This window comes from Gopherus evgoodei, chromosome 3, assembly GCF_007399415.2.
Source record: "Gopherus evgoodei ecotype Sinaloan lineage chromosome 3, rGopEvg1_v1.p, whole genome shotgun sequence".
Classification (NCBI taxonomy): Eukaryota; Metazoa; Chordata; order Testudines; family Testudinidae; genus Gopherus; species Gopherus evgoodei.
The window spans coordinates 150,267,326-150,289,707 of NC_044324.1; the positions used below are offsets into that span (position 1 = coordinate 150,267,326).

At 44.3% G+C, this 22,382-nt stretch overlaps 1 protein-coding gene across 1 annotated transcript in view; it reads left to right on the forward strand.

Moving 5' to 3' along the window:
• Window positions 1–22,382, forward strand: part of WDR64 (WD repeat domain 64) — a 140,495-nt gene that overhangs the window by 92,558 nt on the left and 25,555 nt on the right. Inside the window, exons 14-16 of the mRNA XM_030558349.1 lie at window positions 8,274–8,443; window positions 13,464–13,646; window positions 16,197–16,327. Coding sequence (XP_030414209.1) covers window positions 8,274–8,443; window positions 13,464–13,646; window positions 16,197–16,327 — 484 coding nt within the window. The remainder of the gene's footprint in view (window positions 1–8,273; window positions 8,444–13,463; window positions 13,647–16,196; window positions 16,328–22,382) is intronic.

A 22,382-nucleotide genomic window follows, 5' to 3' on the forward strand; every position in this document is an offset into this window, starting at 1 on the left:
ATGTAAATTTTAAAATAATGGAATAGATACAGGGTCTTTCAGCTATAGACACTGGGAACACCCTCCCACCTAAGTATACAAGTACAAATTAAAATCTTTTCAGCAAAATACCAATTTGAACTCCTTTCAGCCAAATACACATTTGAACTTCTTCCAACCAAATACACATTTGCAAATAAAGAAAACAACCACAAGCCTAACTCACTTTATCTACCTAATACTCACTAGTCTGAACTTATAAGAGCCTGTATCGGAGAGATTGGAGAGAAACCTGGTTGCACGTCTGTTCCCTCTGAGCCCCTAGAGTGAACAACCACCAAAAACTAACAGCACACACAAAAACTTCCCTCCCTCAAGATTTGAAAGTATCCTGTCCCCTGATTGGTCCTCTGGTCAGGTGACAGCCAGGCTCACTGTTCTTGTTAACCCTTTCCAGGCAAAGAGATATGAAGCACTTCTGTTCTATTAACTCTTACTTATCTGTTTATGACACGCCCTCCAAATCGCTGACAGTGTGGAACCACACTGGCAGTGATTTCTCCCTAGAACTTTAGAATAAACAGATTAATAAACACATGTATCCTTACATATGCCACTAATTATGTAAAACTACAAGATTCTTCACATTGCAAGGACAATTTTTAACCAGTTGATGTTAGGGAACTTTCACGGGAGAGTGCATCAACTTCTTGATCTGTTGCTGCTGCAAACATTTCCGGATTGTGGAGAGGGTTACCTCTCCCATGCCACCGTTACTTTTCCCTTTGTCGTAGACACTTTCAGGCCACTCAGCATCATCTCCTCCCTGGGCTGTGAACTGACAAACCTGTAAGTCTCTGTAATAAAAGGGCTTGAGAGAATTAACATGGTACACTGGGGGCTTTAGGGAGGAATTGGGAAATGCTATGAGGTAGTTAACAGCTCCCAGGCGCTCTTGGACCGTGAATGGCCCTTCCCATGATGCTTCCATTTTATGGGCCTGTTGCGCCTTTAAGACCATAACCTGGTCTCCTACCTTGAAGGAACGCACTCTGGTATGTTTATCATACCAGGCCTTTTGCTCCTTTTGAGCATCCTTTAGGTTTTCTTTAGCAAGGGCTAAAGAGTGTCAGAGGGTGCTTTGTAGGTTGCTTACAAAGTCCAGAATATTAGTCCCTGGAGAAGGCATAAACCCCTCCCATTGCTGCTTCACCAACTGTAATGGCCCCTTAACCTCGTGGCCATACACAAGCTCAAACGGTGAGAACCCTAAACTGGGATGTGGTACAGCCCTGTAAGCAAAGAGCAACTGCTGCAACACTAGATCCCAGTCATTGGAATGTTCATTCACGAATTTACATATCATGGCCCCCAAAGTTCCATTAAACCTTTCCACCAGGCCACTGGTTTGATGGTGGTACGGGGTGGCAACTAAGTGATTCACCCCATGAGTTTACCACAGTTCTTTCATGGTCCCTGCCAGAAAATTAGTTCCTGAATCCGTAAGGATATCGGAGGGCCAACCTACCCTGGCAAAAATGTCTATTAGAGCCTGGCACACAGTTTTAGCCCTAATGTTGCCTAGAGCTACTGCTTCCGGCCATCGAGTAGCAAAGTCCACGAAAGTTAATATGTACTGCTTTCCTCTGGGGGTCTTTTTTGGGAAAGGACACAGAATATCCACAGCTACTTGCTGAAATGGGACCTCAATTATGGGAAGTGGCTTGAGAGGGGCCTTGACCTAGCCCTGGGGCTTTCCCACTTTTTGGCACACCTCACAAGACCGGACATACTTGGCAACATCCTTGTCCCAGTGGAAGGACTTCCCCAACCTGTCTTTGGTTCTGTTCACCCCATGATGACCACTGGGATGATCATGGGCTAAGCTTAAGAGCTTCCCCTGGTACTTAGTTGGAACCACCAACTGTTTTTGTGGATGCAAGTCTTCCTGGTGTCCACCAGAAAGAGTCTCCCTATATAAAAGTCCTTGTTCTATAACAAACCGAGATCTGTTAGAAGAACTGAGAGGTGGTGAGGTGCTCCATGCCGCCGCCCAAGCTTTCTGAAGGCTGTCATCTGCTTCCTGCTCAGTCTGGAACTGTTTCCTGGAGGTTGGAGACACCAGTTCCTCCTCAGACTGTGGACTTCAGCTTGGTCCTTCGGGAAGCGATGTAGGTGATGGGGTTGTTTTCATGGCTGGTGAACCACTGTCCGCTGGTGCACCAGGTGGTATTTCAGGCTCTGGCTGAGCCTCTTGGGTCTGGTTGTTTGCTGCTTTTGCCAGTTCAGACTCACTGGCGCCCTCTGGTGTTGGGGTTGAAGATGTGTTTGCAAGCGCTAGCGTCAGTGCTGGCAATAGTTCTGGTGCTGGTTGCGTTTCCAGGTCCGGGTCTGTGACTGGAAGTACTGTGGCTGTTGCAGTGGTTGGCAGGGAATCCGGGTCCACTACCTTTGTCTGGGTCTCTGCCAACACAGACGGGGCCTCTGTGGACGGTTCAGGAACAGGGATGTGTCTGGAGGCTTGCCTGGCTTGGCTGCGTGTAACCATTCCCACCATCTTGGCCCACTTTACCTGGTTGGCCAAGTCTTCCCCCAGTAGCATGGGGATGTGATAATTGTTATAGACTGCAAAAGTCCACATTCCTGACCAGCCTTTGTACTGGACAGGCAGTTTAGCTGTAGGCAAGTTTACAGCTTGTGCCATGAAGGGGTAAATTGTCACTTGAGCCTTTGAGTTGATGAATTTGGGGTCCACTAAGGATTGGTGGATAGCTGACACTTGTGCCCCCGTGTCTCCACGCAATAACCTTCTTTCCGCCCACTCTCAAAATTTCACTTCGCTCCGAGGGTATTTGAGAGGCATCTGGGTCTGGGGATCTTTGGAGTGATGGAGATAAAATGAACTGCACTCGGTTGGGGTTCTTGGAGCAGTTGGCCTTTATATGTCCCAGTTCATTACACTTGAAGCATCGCCCAGCTGACTGGTCACTGGGCCGAGGTGGGTTACTGGAGATTGGTGAGGTGAGAGAATAGGGAGTCGACAGCTTTTCTTGGGTTGTAGGTGGGGTCTTGGTTTGCCCTCGGGTATAGGGTTTATTGTCAGGGTGGCCTCTGTGATATTCGTTCCCCTTGATAGTAGCTCTTTTCTTTTCTGCCACTTCCACCCATCTGGCTCCAATCTCCCCCGCCTCAGTTACAGTTTTGGGCTTCCCATCTAGGATGTACCTTTCGATTTCCTCCGGAACACCCTCTAAGAACTGCTCCAATTGTATTAGGAGATGCATGTCGTCCAGAGATTTAACATTAGCTCTTGAGATCCAGGCTTCATAATTCTTTGCAATGTGGTAGGCGTGTCGGGGAAATGTCAGGTTTAGGGCTCTGAACCGCCGACAGGCCTGTTCAGGTGTTATCCCCATTCTGTATCTGGCCTTGGTTTGAAAAAGTTTATAGTCGTTCATGTTCTCCTTAGCCATTTCAGCCGCCACTTCTGCTAAGGGTCCACTGAGCTGTGGCCTCAGTTCTATCATGTACTAGTCTTCAGGGATGTTGTACCCAAGGCAGGCTCTTTCAAAATTCTCTAAGAAGGCTTCAGTGTCATCACCTGCCTTGTAGGTGGGAAATCTCTTGGGATGTGGAACAATAACTGGCAAAGGGTTGTTAGGGTTGGCTGGAGCATGCTGCCTAGCCTGCGCTAATTCCAGGGCCTGTCGGTGGGCCTCCCTCTGGAGTTCCAACTCTTTCTCTTTTATCTCCAGCTCTCTCCTGTGGGCGGCCTCTCTTTCTCTTTCTCTCGGCTCCATCTCTTGTAGTTTTTTTTCCGTGTCTCGCCTCTGGTCTGCATCTTTGATTTGTTCCTCTGCCTCTAATCTCGCTCGTTCTTGTTTCAGGGCATCCTTGGTAGTCATGGTTTCTGTTTTCTTGTATTGGGGCTCCCTCTGCTGTTTACTGCCTGAAATGCTGCTTCTCTGTTGCCTCCTTAGGGTTGCTTAGCAACAGAGTCTTTTTTAAACTCCTTCTATCTAGCTATTCCCGACAGAGTTAGAAAGAAAAAAAACCATTCATTTGCAAATGTGTTTTGCTGGTATATGGTGACTCACAACTGGAGTCCCTTTGTTTAAAAAAGATCCTTGTTAAACCCCAGTGCCTCTGCCTTCAGAGTACTCAGAAGGGAGAGACCAAAAACACTTGCAGACCTTTGCTTTTAACACAATCTCCTCTAGCCTGCTTTACACACAGCTAGCAGGGGAAGAGAAAGAAAAAATCCTACCGACTTTTGCTTTTAAACCCAAACCTCTCAGTCTGCCTGCAGATAGCTAGCAGGGAGAGAAATAAAAACCTCACTGGCTTTTGGATTCTATCTTATCCCAGACGCTGCCTACCATGTCATGGTACAATTCCCCACTCTGAACCTTAGCGTCCAAAAGATGGGGTACCAGCATGAATTCCTCTAAGCTCAATTACCAGCTTAGAACCTTTAGTGCTGCCACCAACCAGGAATTCCAGTGCCTGGTACACTCTGATACCCCCCAAAACTTTGCCCGGGGACCCCCAAGACCCAGTCCTTCTGGATCTTAACACAAGGAAAGTAAACCCTTTCCCTCACCGTTGCCTCTCCCAGGCTTCCCCTCCCTGGGTTACCCTGGAAGATCACTGTGTGATTCAAACTCCTTGAATCACAAAACAGAGAGGACAATTCACCTTCCTCCCTCCTTCTCTTTCCCTCTCCCAGACTCTTCCTGAGAGAAAGTAATCCTGGCACAGAGAGAAATCAGCCTCTCTCTCCTTTCTCCCCACCAATTCCCTGGTGAATCCAGACCCAGTCCCCTGGGGTCTCACCAGAATAAAAAAACAATTAGGTTCTTAAACAAGAAAAGCTTTTAATTAAATAAAGAAAAAACAGTAAAAATTATCTATGTAAATTTTAAAATAATGGAATAGATACAGGGTCTTTCAGCTATAGACACTGGGAACACCCTCCCAGCCTAAATATACAAGTACAAATTAAAATCTTTTCAGCAAAATACCAATTTGAACTCCTTTCAGCCAAATACACATTTGAACTTCTTCCAACCTGTCATAAACAGATAGCTAAGGGTTAATGTCTCTTTCACCTGAAGCACCTGACCAGAGGACCAATCAGGAAACCGGATTTTTTCAACTTTGGGTGGAGGGAATTTTGTGTCCGAGGTCTTTGTTTTCTGGCTGCCTGCTTTCTCTGAGCTTTGGAGGAGTAGTTTCTACTTTCTAGTCTTCTGTTTCTAAGTGTAAGGACAAAGAGATCAGATAGTAAGTTATATGGTTTCTTTTCTTTGGTATTTGCATGAATATAAGTGCTGGAGTGCTTTGATTTGTATTCTTTTTTAATAAGGCTGTTTATTCAATATTCTTTTAAGCAATCGACCCTGTGTTGTGTCACCTTAATACAGAGAGAACATTTGTATGTATTTTTTCTTTCTTTTTATATAAAGCTTTCTTTTAAGACCTGTTGGAGTTTTTCTTTACTTCAGGGAAATTGAGTCTGTACTCACCAGGGAATTGGTGGGAGGAAGAAATCAGGGGAGATCTGTGTGTGTTGAATTGGCTAGCCTGATTTTGCATTCCCTCTGGGGGAATAGGAAAGTTCTTTTGTTTCCAGGATTGGGAACAGAGAGGGGGAGTCCCTCTGTGTAGTTTCACAGAGCTTGTGTCTGGGTATCTCTCCAGGAGCACCTGGAGGGGGGGAAGGGAAAAAGGATTATTTCCCTTTGTTGTGAGACTCAAGGGATTTGGGTCTTGGGGTCCCCAGGGAAGGTTTTTCAGGGGGACCAGAGTGCCCCAAAACACTCTAATTTTTTGGGTGGTGGCAGCAAGTACCAGGTCCAAGCTGGTAACTAAGCTTGGAGGTTTTCATGCTAACCCCCATATTTTGGACGCTAAGGTCCAGATCTGGGACTAAGGTTATAACACAACCAAATACACATTTGCAAATAAAGAAAACAACCACAAGCCTAACTCGCTTTATCTACCTAGTACTCACCAGTCTGAACTTATAAGAGCCTGTATCGGAGAGATTGGAGAGAAACCTGGTTGCACGTCTGATCCCTCTGAGCCCCCAGAGTGAACAACCACCAAAAACTAACAGCACAGCACAAAAACTTCCCTCCCTCAAGATTTGAAAGTATCCTGTCCTCTGATTGGTCCTCTGGTCAGGTGACAGCCAGGCTCACTGTTCTTGTTAACCCTTTCCAGGCAAAGAGATATGAAGCACTTCTGTTCTATTAACTCTTACTTATCTGTTTATGACAGAGCCATTGAACCAAACTGTAAACCCTGTATAGGATGGAAACCACTTCAAACCAGAGGGTGCTGCAGCACCTCCTGCACCTCTAGTTCCAGCACCTATGCATGGCAGCATGTGTGCACACTCCAAATTTAAATGTTCACCACTTCAAAAATACTGAATGGCCCCGCTTCAAGCGGGATATGCATTTCACGCCTCAAAGAAAGCTCTAAAAAAAGGCATGGTTTGAGTTTCTATCTTAAGTGTTATTGATACGCAAGAACAAAGCTTATGATAGGAACATGTGGGCTAAGTGCATTTTTTCCATCTTGTATCATTCAAAAATAGCAAAACCAATTTCGCTCTAACTTTCAAAAAAAATTGAATTATTGTGGGCTAAGCCCAAGCATGAATATCTTCAGCCCAGAAAGCATTTTATGAGAAAACTGAGCAACTAGAGTAAAGTAGTTAAATTGAAATGGGAGAACTCAGTTTCATAGGATTTGCTGACTCTGAACATGATACATAGTTAGTGTATTTTCCAATACGCAACACGTCATGTAATGTATGGCATGTTTGTTTGAGATTGTATGGCAAGGACTCTCCATTTATTTACCAGACCTGCACTGAATTCTTCAGTAAATTTTAATGACCGATTAATCAATTAGCATGGTTGCATAATTCTGAAACTTCAGGGTTTATTGAAATGTTAAGAAATGCAGCACCAAGTAAATTTTGGGATACTCCAGAAATATACAGGGTGCCTCATGAAGAAGACATGGCCTCTGCCACAAAGCATGCAGACCAGATTAATTCCACTTGAGCATACTGCCCTTTATTTGCATCATTTAGCTGAGATACTTTGCCCACAGGTCTTAGAGGCTACTCAGAAATGGAAAGCTGTTGTCAGGTCAGTAGCTCCACATGACAAGGGTGGATCCCAGTTGGTAGATGCTCCTTCAGAGAGTGCTTCAGCCTCTCTTTTCCACCCCCTCATTTTGAGAGAAGGTCTGGTAGTGAGCCATGTCACTCTCAACCTTGTCACTCTCTCAGATTGGAAGATCTCTGCCTTGCTGGCTCCCTTTCTGCCCTTTTGTGGACTTGGCACAAAAGCAGGAAGTACAAAACAGGCATGGAGAAGGACAGAATGGTGGTCTGTTGGCAATGTCAATGTCTGATAACCCTATATAACTGTGCTCACTGAGGGAGAGGTGAGGGACTAGAAAATTTATTCCATTGTTCTCCCATTTAGGCAAAAATGCTTTTGCATGCCCACAGTCAAGGAAGGAGGCAACATTGCTTGGCAATCAAACTTAACACCCTCACTGACATCAATAGGTTTTGGATGAGGCCCTAAATGTGCATCACTGCAAATGTGTGTTTTCCTGAAATCAGTTAAGTTTATTGCACAAAAAGCACAGGATTGAATTTACATTATTTGAAGTGTGACTAGACACTGTAGGCAGACTGCTGTGCTGCACCGGGGATGTTTCTGAAAAATTTCTGGTGGTTGATGCTTTTACAAAGGCCTTAGTGCTGGTCAGGGGCCCATTGTACAAACAGAAGTAAATAAAGTCCCTGCCTTAAAGAGCTTACATTTGACTTTTAAATAACTCCGCCAACACATGTGAGAAATTGAAGGAAGGGATTTTTGAGCCCCAAGATAAGTTATCTCTAGCAGGGAAGATTTTAGCAGTATCTAGAAAGGAAGAGGGTCCATCTGAGGCAGGGAAATCACCCAATATTCCTTGTAATTGCGTGATTGAATATTTGTAAGGGATCCCCACATACATACTTCCTGCCAAGTCCTCACAACAGATAGACTAATTCACAAATACCATGTGCCCCAACCACATGCTTCTGTGAAACAGTATTAAAATACCAAACATCAGACCTGTAGAAATGGGAAATGTGATGCAGCTGATTTTTCTTTCTTTTTGCTATTTGGAACTTGTCAGGTTTCTGAGTTGAAAATACATGTTTTGTGTTTAACACTTTTTTCTCCTTGTGTTTCTTGTTCTCGCTTCTTGTTCAGGAACATTGAAAATCTGGGATTTTGGAAGTGGGCAGGAAATTAAAGTTTTGTCTGTGGCAAATGACAGCAATGATGAGCAGTGGCTGTTGCAGCTAGTTTATCTGAAGGCTAGTGAGAGTCGGCATGTGATCCTTGCTTTGGAGCACAGTGGGAAGATCAAAATCATTCAGGTTTTTGATACCTTACATATGATGTATTTCATTTGTAGCTGCCAACTTAAACAGACAACTTTCATAGATCAGTAGGCCAACCCTATACAACTGTCATTGTAAAGTCATTTTTCAGCATGTCACCAAAAGTAACTCTTTAATATTTAAAATGTCAGTGTGTTCTGTGTTTCATGGCTAGATGTTCAGCATTCTGCTCACCTCTTTCCATGAACCCACTACACTGAAGCTATTAATATTTTTCTCATAGCAGTTAGGCTTTGGTGGAAAGTAAAATTCCCTATCCCTCAGTCATTTTGCTCACTGAATAAGAGCCAGAGCCTGCCCTTAATCTGCCGGATGTGCATAACTTTACTCATTGAAATAAATGGCAATAGTCCAGTGAGTAAAGTTATTCACACATGCAAGTGCTAGGAGGATCAGGCCCCAAGACTAAAGAACTATTTCCCTTCCCCTCTCCTTCAGAAGTGAAAATCAGAGGCCCATGCACTCCTCTTTGATTACATGATATGAGGGAACAGCGTGATCTGAATCCTGCATAGAAAGGTTGCAAAGGGATATGAAAAAGAGCCTCTCACTCTGTGGTTCCATCCTTCCTCTTGAGTTGCTGCAGTGCAGCTCTCTAGCCCTATTAGCAATCAGCTTAAATTGCTTACAGACGAACAAGAAAAGAGCTAGAAGCAAATCTGAGGCTACTTTTGTTCTTGCATATTTCTATTTATAGTGATCCCTTTGCCCAACACCTACACAGGAGAGAGTACTACACACTAGGTAGTTGGTGAGACAGACCTTGGTCCAATAAAAGACATTACCTCACCCAACTTGTCTCTCTCTCTCTGTTCATAATTTGACACAGTCATAGCCCAGTCTGCCACAAAGCACTCATACAGTCAAGTTACATAATCATAATCCCACTACATACAACAATAGGATTGCATACACAACATAAACTCTTAGGCATAGCAAGGTCGTGGACAAAGAGCAGTTTTCTGACTGCATCTGGATGAAATTTCTGTAACAAAAACGTATACATTGTGGTTATGAGCATGAAAATAAGCATTTATGCAGCCTTCTTTATCTCTCTGAATGTTGCTATGGAGGAGAATAGCTACAGTGTATGGAGCTGCCTTATAAATTAACGTACTATAAAGCTTGAAATAGTCAGTTTATTGAATTGGCTGTTTATGGTTAATTAAAAAAACCTCTAAATTTAATTTAATAACATCTTAGCTAAATGTAGCCACATGAGCCATTCCTCCCAAACAGTACAGTGAACCAAATTTAAATCTGAAAGGTGGTAAATAACACTGCACAGAAGATATGTTTTACAGTAATTTTTTTTCCAAATTGTTCTTGTTCAATATATTGAAATGGTTTAAAAAAACCACCTCTTTTCAGCATTGATTTATTTTAGCATGTAATGCCTCTATAAAAAGAGTATTAAACGCTAGCTACATTTTAAATAACATTGAGTCTGTCCTAAAGCCAAAAAGTAGGAACACTGACGTTAAAGCAGCAAGCTAGGTACTGGAGTTTGTTTTATACGTGGAGAACCTGTTAAGAGAACCCCCATTAGCAACTAGACACAATGGGCAAGAATCAAAGACTCAGTTTCAGTCTTAATTCTAAATTTCCTTAGGTTGAACCAAAATGCTTGTTGTTTTCATGCAAGTGTGATGGCCGCCATCTTTGTTATCACACTACAGATTGAACTTGGGACCTCTAAAGCTAAATGTATGAGCTGCTAGAACTTGAGCTAAAGAGGTTGTAGCATGGAGTGTACAAGATTCATATCCTCTGTGAATCAGCATTGAGGGGGACCTGTAATGCACTTTGACCAGTGGGGTACATATGTGAATTGATAATATGTTGTGACTGGGGTCCCAGGGGAGCCAACTGAGGTCATTCAATTAGAGTGAACTGCAACAATGGAGCAGACAATCCCCAAAGCTGGTGGATATTCCAATATTTAGATTTACCAAACCAGCACAAAACAGCTTCTATAATACCTCACTCATTACCCAGAAGCCAACAACACAGTTTCCTTAAAGTAACCCAGCCTTGGGCCTCCACCCAGACACCCAAGATAAATATGATGAGGATTACTGAAAATCTATTCATCATATAAAAAAGTTCTACCAATCCCAAAGGATCAGACACATTACCTCCCAGGTTAATGAGTATTCCAGATCTTACCCAAATACACGCTTACAGCCAATTCTTATTAACTAAACTAAAATTTATTTTAAAAGAAAAGAGCAGGAATATTGGTTAAAAGATCACTATACATACAGACATGAGTACAATCTTGAGATTCAGATTCATAGCAGAGATGGTGAGCTTTGTAGTTGCAAAGATTTTTTTCAGAAATATTTCATAGGTTATAGTCCAATGTTTATATTCAGGGTGGCCCAGTCAGGACTGGGATCTCAGTCCTTATGGCTTAGGCTTCCCCTGCATGAAGCCTCAAGCAGACCTGAGATAAAAAGGATTGGGACTCAAGGGTTTTTTATACAGTTTTCTAGCAGCCATTTGACAATACAGTCCTGGGTGAACAATAGGCTTTTGATGTAACCTTCTGTTTCCCAAACCTCACTGGTAATTTACTACATGGATTAACATAAGATAATTTATCCATTAGGCACTCTATCACAAACTTTAAAGAGACAGACAGACAATGACATTATTGCATTCAAGATTCATCTAAATATTAATATTCCCTTTTGATCTCTGAATCAATAGCTATAGTGACAGAGAGGAACAGTCTGTTTACATGGCTAATTATTAAACAAGCTATAAGTAAACACACAATTAGTATTACCTCTAATTCTCTAACAATACAGGTTTTCACTTCAAAGTTCTAGCCTATCTAGCAAGGAGTAGCCCTAATTACCATTTTCATACTTTCCTAACATGACTTTAAAGCAGAGGTTAGCAACCTTTCAGAAGTGGTGTGCCGAGTCTTCATTTATTCACTCTAATTTAAGGTCTCGCGTGCCAATAATACATTTTAATATTTTTTAGAAGGTCTCTCTCTATAAGTCTATATGTTATATAACTAAACTAGTGTTGTATTGTAAAATAAATGAGGTTTTCAAAATGTTTAAGAAGCTTCATTTAAAATTAAATTAAAATGTTGATCTTATGCTGCCGGCCCGCTCAGCCCACTGCTGGTCTGGGGTTCTGTTCACCTAGGGTGGCTGCGGGCTGAGCAGGGCCTGCGGCCGGGACCCCAGCTGGCAAGTGTCCGGCAGCCAGAACCCCAGACCGGCAGTGGGCTGTGCGGGGCCGGCTGCTGGGACCCCAGACCAGCAGTAGGCTGAGCGGCTCAGCCCACTGCTGCTCAGGGGTTCCACCCGCCGGCTGCTGCCAGCTGGGATCCTGATTGCCAGATCCACTCAGCTCGCTGCCAGTCTGGGGTCCCGGCCCTGCCCACATACAGTGGGTACCTACCTTCTCCCTGGTTCTGGCCCATTCTCCTCCTCTCTCTGCACTGAGCTGAGGGTGGGAGTGCACTGAGCACAGGGCTGGGGGTGAAGGGTCTGGCCAGGAGCTAAAATGAGGGAGGAGGCTCAGAGTTGGGGCAGGAGGTTTGAGTGTGAGACACTTACCTGGGCAGCTCCCATATGATGCAAGGGGTTCAGGTGGGAATGTGGGTGGGGGATGCAGGAGTTCCTGTTTGGTGCTCGGGGTGAGGGTGGGGTGTGGGGGGTGCATGGGAGGCTGGGGATGTGTGGAAGTGCAAGAGTCGGGGCAAAGGGCTGAGGGCACGTGAGGGGGGTGCAAGTATCAGGGCAGAGGAGGGGCTGGGTATGTGTAGGGGGTGCCAGAGTCAGGGCTGGGGTCATGGGGGGGTGAAGAAGTAAAGCAGAGGTCTGGGTGTGTATGAGAGAGATACAGGTCCTAGAGCAGGGGCCTGGGGTGTGTGTGTGGGGGGTCAGGGCTCAGGGCAGAGGGCTGGGTGACTGCCCCCCTCAGAACCCCCAACCCCCTCGCTCCTTGTCCCCTGACTACTCCCTCCTGGGACCCCATCCCCTATCTAAGCATCCCTGTTCCTTGTCCCCTGACTGCCCCCCTAGGATCCTACCCCCTACCTGTCCTCTGGCTGCCCAAACCCTTATGCACACCCCCACCCCCAGACAGACTCTCAGGACTCCCATGCCCCATCCAACTGCTCTCCGCCCCCTGACAGGACCCCCAGAACTCCCTCTGCTCCCTGCCTGCCACAACCCCTCTCCACATCCCTGCCTCCTGATAGCCCGCCCACCCCGAACTTCTGATTCCTCCAACCCCCGCAGGTCCTTGCACCCTGACCACCCCCTCCAGAACTCCCCCCCCACCCTAACTGCCCCCCCAGGACCCGCCTTGCTCCCTGACCCCTGACTGCCTTGCCCCCTAACAGACCCCAGAACTCCCATGCCTCATCCATCCCCCCACTCCCTGACTTCCCCCCTCCAGAGACCCCTCGCCCCTAGCCACCCCCTATCCAACCCACCCTGCTCCCTGTCCCCTGACTGCCCCCACCCCTTATCCAGCCCCCCAGCCCGAAACCCGTTACCTTGAGGCTCCAAGCAGAGCCAGATACAGTACCCCACACAGCCCCGCCCCTCAGAGCGCTGTGCATGCGGCGGCAGGGCTCCAGAGGGAAGAAGATGGGAGAGGGACCGGCAGCTTGGTGCACTCGGCCCGGTGCTCCAGCCCAGGACCGCGGACCCCATGGCTTGCCACGCTGGGCAGGATTTTTAATGGCATGCGGAGTCCCAGCAGACAGCCACGTGCCATTAAAAATTGGCTTGTGTGCTGTCTTTGGCACAGCCATAGATTGCCAACCCCTGCTTTAAAGTGTGGCTCTGGGTCATTTAGCATGCAAGCTACTTAACCCTTTCTGGCCATATGTCATACTTTGTATAAGATCCATTGCAATTATACAACAGTAGTATCAACAGTGGTTTGCATGGTCATATTTTAATCAGATAACATCGCATGTATTTTTGTCTTTTGTTTAAATGGATCCTTTTACTAGGGCAATGAAGGTGAACCTCATCTGACTGTTACATGGGAGCTTCCTGAGACTGTGTTACTTATTCTGCAAGAGAATCCAGTCATGTCTCTATGGCTGAAACCCAATGCCAGGAAAACAAATGGATTTTTTCCAGATGTTCAGCTGTTGTCTGACGCAGGTCCTAAGAGAAATGATGAAACCCAAGTGAGAACACTTCTTAAATTTCTGCATTGTTTACCTAAGATCAGCTAGTGAGTAAGAGATTTAGATGCAGTATGAGAGGCAAAATGATCCCAACTTTTCACTGCATTGAAATCCAGAAATTTTTTTTTCAGGGGGTGATTATTTCTATGAGATTCAGTTGCATGACACCCATTGATATTAATCATTATTATGATTAAATATATAAGCATTGCTATGACAATAGGCCCCTGGTTAGTATTGTACATGTTGAAAATAGTAAACTGAGATTTTTGGATGGACAGGTCTGTAGCAATGAAAAGGACTTCATAAATCTTAATGAATTAGTCCTCTCAACAACAAAGAAAGGAAGACTTTAATGTATTTTGGCTATCTTAGATGTGGAGAACCTGAGACTCATCCAAGATCAAACAGCAAGTCTGTGACAGACCTAAGGCTAGAAACCAGATCTCTTGCTTGCCAGCCCTGTGATCTAGCCACAGACACTGCCTCCCATTCTAAATGACATGGCCATGGTGACATGAGTTACCTGTATACTTCTCATGAAATGAGGCACATTTAACACAGGCTTGCCAAATCCCTCTCGCTAGGGCAAATAGTTTCCCAGGTGATTGTGACCCATGTTACTGACCTCTGCAGGATCAGCTTTCACTATTTTTTTAAAGTATGTTTCTAGCCCTGATGGCCATGAAGAAAAATGTAGCGAGTCACCTGTAGCTACTGCTGCTGGGTGGTGAGAACAACTGCTTCTCAGATGCGTTCAGGCCTGACTCTCTGTGAGCTCTACTAATTCTACCTCAGTTCAGAGTGTGAAGGAGCCGCTGCAGTGGGATCAACTGAATACTTTAGGCGCTGCTCTTCCTTGCCATGGGCCAAAGGGGAAAAGGGTGAAGATCACCATTTCCCACTTCTCCTTGCTGCCAGTAACCTGAGGCCAGTTCCAGAGGAGTCCTGCTGTGCCATTCGCAATGTCCGTATGTGTCTGGGTTCCTCCTCATTTTATTTTTTTTGCCTCCTGCCTCCCATCAGGTTTGGTGGAACAGAAGATATCCCTCTCCATCTTAGAGGGGCCATGCATGCCAGCAGCTCTAGGGCTCCATCCCCTGAGCAAATGGCTGAATATCTGCCAGAATGGTGCTTTAACTACTGTATATTCCATTCTAATTTCACAAGAACAAGGGGATGCTCAGTGAAACAGAAAGGCGGCAAGTTCAAGACTGAAAAAAGGAAATACTCTTTCACACAATGTGTGGCTAGACTGTGGAATTTATTGTCACAGAAAGTTGTTGAGGCCAAGAATTTAGCAAGATTCTAAAAGGGATTGGATGTCTCTATGAATAACAAGAATCCTCTGAGTTAAAATAGTTGATGCCAACAGAAAAGATCACTGAAAGGAATATAAAATTTCCTGCTTCAGGGGTTAAACCAATCTCAAAATATATGGGGTTAGGATGAGATTTTTTTGTGAGAGTAGATTATGCCACAGCTGCCTAGTTTGATTTTTCACCTTCCTCTGAATCATTTGGTGCTGGCCAGTTTTGGACACAGGATTGTGGACTGTGGATCCAGTAGCTCAATTCCTGCAATGCAATGCGCTGTGCGGTTGCTCTTGCTGTTAATTTCATTTGGATGTTTGTGATGTGTTAATGTACTAAGCATTATTAACAACTTACACCAAACCATTTAAAACAGTATAATGCTTACTACATACAGAGTGTCTCAGTTCAAGTATGTTTGTGCTGGTATTAATGTATGGTGCAAACAGTGCAATACAAAGGGGAAGAAGAATGATCCTGTGTGTAAAGCATAGAGTTGAGAGCCTGGCTGTTCTTCCAGGTCTTCCCAAGGACTTCCTATGTGATGTTGAATAAAAATCCCCCTCCATAAAATGGGCATAAGAATACTTAGAGTGGTTGTCACCTAAAAAGTCAGCATTCGCCAGGATTTATCACGAGTGTTCCCTCCCACTTCATCCTCGGTCTCTAAAACAGGAAACTACTCTGAGGTCTCAGGTACCCTTGTATAGTTAATGCACACTTTAATTGTGAACATAGGTCTTACCTCAGAGGGATGCTGAGGTCTTTGGATGGAAGGCACCATAAGAATGGAAAATGTTATATTGTATAACTTCAATAAAATGTCCATCGTTGTAAACTCAATACAATGTCATTTTCTGTACATAACACATCTGTTAAAAACATTTCACTATCAAATGTCATGTCTTTCTTAGGCCTAGTCTACACTAGTGGGGGGTGTTGATGCAAGATATGCAACTTCAGCTACAAGAATACCGTAGCTGAAGTCGAAGTATCTTATTCCAACTTACCTCCCGTCCTCACGGCGTGGGATCGACGTCTGCGGCTCCCCCGTCAACTCCGATACCGCCACTCACTCCGGTGGAGTTCTGGAGTCGACGGGGAGTGCATTCAGGGATCAATATATCGCATAGATGAGACACAATATATCGATCCCCGATAAATTGATTGCTACCCACCGATACGGCGGGTAGTCTGGACGTACCCTTAGTAAAAGTCTTCTTTATGCTTCCTTTAGAATTTACCACTGGGTGAAGAAATGAAGTGCTTTGATGTGTTAAAAGTAGAAGGATACAGCTTGATAGCTACTGGAAATGCACATGGTGCAATAATCTTGTGGGATTTTGAATCTGCCACTGTCAGATACTTGTAAGTAATACTTTGGTAACATATGGCAATATCGTGGACAATTCCTATGGAATTAAGTTAAACCTTATTGAATTAAGTTTAAGTGTTTTGGGGGTACATTGTATTGAAAATACAAATGTTAATGTACTATTGTATTGTATGGAACTTCTTTTGAGGAAGAACAAGATTAATGCAATCTCTGGAAAATATTAGGACTTCAAAGGACTTCTATGGATAATGCATTTGAAATTGGGGTGAGGGAAATGCAAATATTAAGCCTGGAATCCATCCTTTTGAAGCTGTACTTTGAGCAGAGACCTATTGGCTGGCTGATTTATCTATTCACAGCAGGAGCCATGGAAGCACCATAAAAGTGTGTATGGGGGGGAAGGGCAGAAGTGCCCTAACTGTGGCCCTGCTCCTGCACTGTCTCTCCCCACGAGGCCCTGCCCCCCATTTCATCCTTTCCTCCTTGCCCGTACAGGCTGGCCAGTAAAAAGTGAGAGGGCCATGGTTGCCTGCCCCACCCCCCATTCCAGCGCCCCGATTCACTGTCTCCTTAAAGAACCAAACTGGATATGTGAGTGACTCACAAAATCATGGGTTGTTCTCATTCTGAACAGAGTGTGGTGAATTTGAAACCACAGGGAAATCCCTGGTTGGGTTTTGAAGGACTACTTCTGCCAGAGCCCATGTTAGAGGGAGTGATCTCTGTAAGGAGGCAAGACAATGATTAAGTGAATTTACCTACTGTAAAATGGCAAGGGCATAAGTATATTTAATCATGTATTTAATGGCTCATATCATACATATACTTGCATATTAGCTAGAAATATAGATAAGCAAGTGCATAGTCAATATAAATGTAGGGTTAGTTTTGTCTAGAACTTTGATCTTTTTTATGAAAGACTGCACAACCATGTTCTTGGCTTACTAAGTGTCCTGTTATTTCACTTCTTGGGATATCTCTGATATGGATGTGAGGCTCCAAGGATGACTTGACAGTGAGAGGTTACGATGACCCAGCCAAATATAATCAGGGTAAACAAAGTCCCAAAAATTCCTATCAAATATTAAGATTGACAGTTTTCTTGTTTCAAATAAGTAAATAAACAAGTTATTTAATTTAGGCTATAAATGTGGAATCTTATATTTGGTCATAGAACTTTATTTATTATTATGTAATGAATCAGAGGAGAGGGATGTGGATAAAGGTATGGTAGCATCTTGGGTATAAAAGAGCGCATGGAGACTAAGTTTTTGCCTTGTTTATGTACACATTGTCTGTACATGCAGCCAAATCATTGGCCTGACGCACCTCAACTGATCACTGGGTTGTGGCACTTTGTACCTGTGCTGAAATAAACCTGTTCCTTGCATCTGAACTCTGGAGTTAGTAGTGGTTTTGTCTGCTACACTAGTTAATCTGGTACAGTTGTCTGCTTTGTTAGGTTTGTAAGGTAATCTATGTGTCTGGTTGGTGGTCCTGAAAACATCGTTACAATCTCTGGAAGCTTTTTAGTATGTGTGTAGATTCTTTTATTGTTTTTCATATATTTTGTCAGTCATGCTTTTATCTGAATAAAATGTACTTGCTTAGAGTAAATGGGTAGCAATTACATTGTGTACCATCTCTGAGGAGAGAAGTGAATCAGGTCTGCTTAGGCAGACTATCTTTTGCTGAAATAACATAGTGAAGGCATTGAATTGGTCAGCCTGGAAATACACAGTTAGGTCAGAGAGAGATGCGGGTCCCCATGCAAGAAAGGCAACAGCAAGGAACCTGGAAGTCTGACAGTGAACCACTGCTGAACCACTAAGGGAGAGATACAGGTGTAGCTGCCCTGAACTGTGACACTGTTCATGGAGATATTTTGATTTACAGTGCACCCACACAGCCCTAACAAGAATGACATTTTTGATGAACACGACCTTTTATCCTACTATCAGTGGATTGATTGAGAAAGATTTAAAGTAGCAACATATTTAGCAACACAAATACTTAGCATTTCCTCCAGCCCACTCCAAAATAATCTGGTCAGGTAATCCTGCCGCAGCAGGGGGGGATTAATTGACAGATTATTTAGGAGTGGACTGGAGGAGGTATTTCTAAGCAAGTGATGTAATCAGAAATTAGCATTAACATCACTGAGCAGTGGTGGTAAGGGAAATTCTACCACTGTAAATTATTCAGTCCTTTGCCATTAGCCTTTGGCATTGTAACTAGCCTGTTTAAAGTGGTGAGAGTTACAGAACTATCCCAATTTTGGAAGTGTTCAGCATTGTGTGGGCATCTGGAAGGAGCTGACACTACTGCTGCCATTGTGAGATCCTATTATTGCTCTTTTATTGTACATTTTCTAGGGCTGTTGTAGTGGAGATTCTGCCCCTTGCTTTGTCTTCTGTAGGATGGATAGGGGGATTCAGAGTTTGTTTGGTTCAGATAAGCATCCAAAATTATTCAAGTTATCCAAACTTTGGGACACTGCCCCCACAACCATGTGAAATGGTTTAACAACATCAAGCAAGAGATGGGCAAGCACATGCTCTTAGATGATGCTTCCAACAGGTCTGAGCACCTCTCTCTCAGCTTGTGTTATCTTTGCCACAATCCCTCTTCCACCCTCCAAAAAAATCAAGCTGAGGTAGCATCTTTTGTGGGTGGAGAGGCAAACTGCCCATCCATTTTTCAATAATGGGACCCTAAGTATTCATGAGACCATGCTGGGGTTGCTGCTCCTGGCCCAAGGATGGGGATTTCCATAAAATATGGTGCACTCTGCTACATCCTCACCACTGGACACCTTACATGGTTAAAGGTCCAGGGAGCAGTGGCTATGGCATGATTTGTTGGATCATTTCCTTATCCCGTTGAAGAAGGGTGGAGCGGCTGGCTGTCCATCCCCCAGAAGATCCCTTAGTCCTGAATTTTGGAGAGATAGTGGTATTGACAACTGCTGTGTGAGGGAGTTCACTCATCATTGGTGCCCCCTTATGGCTGGGCATGGGCGTAGAGTCTCCTCTTTTCCTGGTATATCCTGCCAACAGCTGCTCTAACCCAGTGATAACCTGCGCTACATAAAAAGTCCAGCAATAGAGAGCCCTATAGTCAGGCAAGGGGTTCCATGCCCCCTCTGCATCAAGGTCTAGTAATCTTGAGCCTTCTGACTTCAGGGCTTCTCTCATCTAGAGTCCCCATATGAGGGGTAAGCTTTCTGCCTCCTGCCCTGCCTAGGAGTTGTTAGGGAAACCTGGGCCCACCCTCTTCACCAGTTCCCAATGCAGAGCCCAGCAAGCTGATAGCTAAGTTCTGCACCGAGAAGTGCAATGCTTCTGTTTCTCTGGGTCATTCCTACCAGTCCCCTCTTCCACAGCACATACAAACAAGGCATTAAACAACTGAAATCAAAGGTAAAGCCTCAGACCTGAGTGCCATGAGCCTCTTCTCTGTGGGTTTGGTGAAGCCACCAGAGGCCTCAGGCAATAGGACATCCTGTAGGGCTGCTTCCCAGGACCTGAGAATGTACATCAATTCACTTCCACTGTTTATCCTCTTACTGACCTGGTCTGTTCTCCTTTTGAGCTCCTCCTCCAAGCCATGCATGCTTTGCACCTTCTCAACCCCTTCCTTACTGGTGTGGTGTTTGTATATGCCATCACACCATGCAAATAAGTAAAGAGATAGCAGGCTAGCTTTTCATGAGCTGGGACTCATGAGCTGGCTGCCCTTTGAAGATGACAGAAGTAGAGCAGTAGAAAGCTCCCTCATCTCCAGATGACATGGTAAAGGAAGACCACACCTTTTTGCATGAAGGTGCCAAGTGTGGATGGACGTGAGTGGGCAGATGGTGGGAATGGTTGGAACTCCCTCCATTTCTTCTGGAGGAGACTCCTTTACTGAATTCCTCCAGACATCAGTGGTTTGGCTTTGAAAAAGAGAAGTTTGGAGACATTTGCTACAGTATTGATGATCACTACTTTGCCAATATCTAACTGTATTAGGAGAGCTCTTCTCCCTTTCATGTGAGTGGCTGCTGGTCTGCTCTCTGACCTTCCTGCTGGTTCCCAGAGCTACGAATATGGTGCTTGTTTAGATTCCGTATTTGTTTTCCCTTCACCTGTCTTTTGGTGGTGCTTCTCTCCGGAAGGCTTGTATCTTGCTACAAGTATCAGAGGGGTGGCTATGTTAGTCTGGATCTGTAAAAGCAGCAAAGAATCCTGTGGCACCTTACAGACTAACAGACGTTTTGGAGCATGAGCTTTCGTGGGTGAATACCCACTTCTTCAGATGCATGTAGTGGAAATTTCCAGGGGCAGGTAGGTATATGCAAGCAAGCGAGAGATAATGAGGTTAGTTCAATCAGGGAGGATGAGGCTCTGTTCTAGCAGTTGAAGTGTGAAAACTAAGGGAGGAGAAACCTCAACTGCTAGAACAGGGCCTCATCCTCCCTGATTGAACTAACCTCATTATCTCTCGCTTGCTTGCATATATATATACCTGCCCCTGGAAATTTCCACTACATGCATCTGACGAAGTGGGTATTCACCCACGAAAGCTCATGCTCCAAAACGTCTGTTAGTCTATAAGGTGCCACAGGATTCTTTGCTGCTTATCTTGCTACAGTGGCAGACGACACACTCCTAAGGATCTGGGATTTGGAGCTAAGAACTCCAGTGGCATTTGCACTTATAACCAATGGCCTGTGCTGTGTCTACTTCCCACATGGCGAATTTATTGCCACAGGGACGAGAGATGACCACATCCAGTTCTAGAGTGCCCCCAAGGTCCTCTCATCACTTAAGCACTTGTACCGTAAAGCTCTCCGCACCTTCCTAACAACGTACCGGGTCCTAGCACCACCCATTCCCTGCAGGACCCTTTTAAACCCTGTGTAGTACATGGAGTCTAAAGAAACCTGGAGCTGCCTGGCTTCCTTCCTTCCTTCCGAACTTTGTTCTGGAATGGAGGAGCAGCTGGGGTTATAAAATGGTCACAAAGACCCATTATGCTCTATGGTTCTAGTACAGGAAGGATTTCTGTTCCTCTGTTTGGGCTGTATCTTTGACCATGTAGGTTATTCTAAGACCATTTTATAACCCCAGCTGTATTTTGGTGGTGCTTCTCTTGATCCTCACAGTTTATCTTTTAAATATTTCTCATTTTTTGTGCCCAAATTTGACAAAGAGAAATCCCTTCAAAACACCTTGTTCCCTAATTAACTGCTCCAAAAAGCTGTCATTAAAAATACCATTATTATCACCCCTAAAGCCTCCAGAAGCTCTGAAGTGATGGGGGTGGGGGAAACACAAAGACCCTGAGAGTTCCCTCAATCAATGTTGTTCTACACCTTCCCATATCTTGCCTATCAGGGATTGGTAGGATGGTCTAGTGATCTCTGTATGGTCCCAACTTTCTAGCAGCACAAATCTAATCTCCCCTAAGAATTACCACATGCCACTGAACAGTTTTGTCTACCTCTAGTGAACTCATTTAATAAGCTTGTCAGTTATTACCTTAAAAACTACACCCCTGGCTTAGAAGAAGCTATTAGAACTGGGCACATTTATTAATGTGAAAAACATTCTAAATAAAAAAATGAGATTTTGGTGATATTTTTCATCTCCATCAGTTTCTCTTTTGGACAAAATATCAACACTGAAACTTCAATAAAATTTTATAGTTAAAAAAAAAAAGTTTTGAAATTGTGGGTGAAATTCCACTTTTTCCTCCCTTCACTTTTTCCGCAAATAGGAGTGAGGGAGAAATGAAAGAGGAATAAACAATTTAACTACAACTCTGCTTCTCCCTCCCCTTGCAGGGGGAGAGCTGTTAGTATAGCCACATGGAAGAGAGAGGAAGGGGAAATGTTGGAAGAAAATAGGACATTGTACCCATGATTCACATGACTGGACTGAATGCCAAGTAGCAATGATGGCAATTTTCTGGTTAAGTTAACGTATTTTTCTTCTTTGTCTTAAATGCTGAGTCTTGGGGGACTGAAAGATTATCATTTCCCCCACTGCACCATTCCATCAGCTTCTAGACTCTTAGTTCAGTTCCTGGTGGGGATGCTTA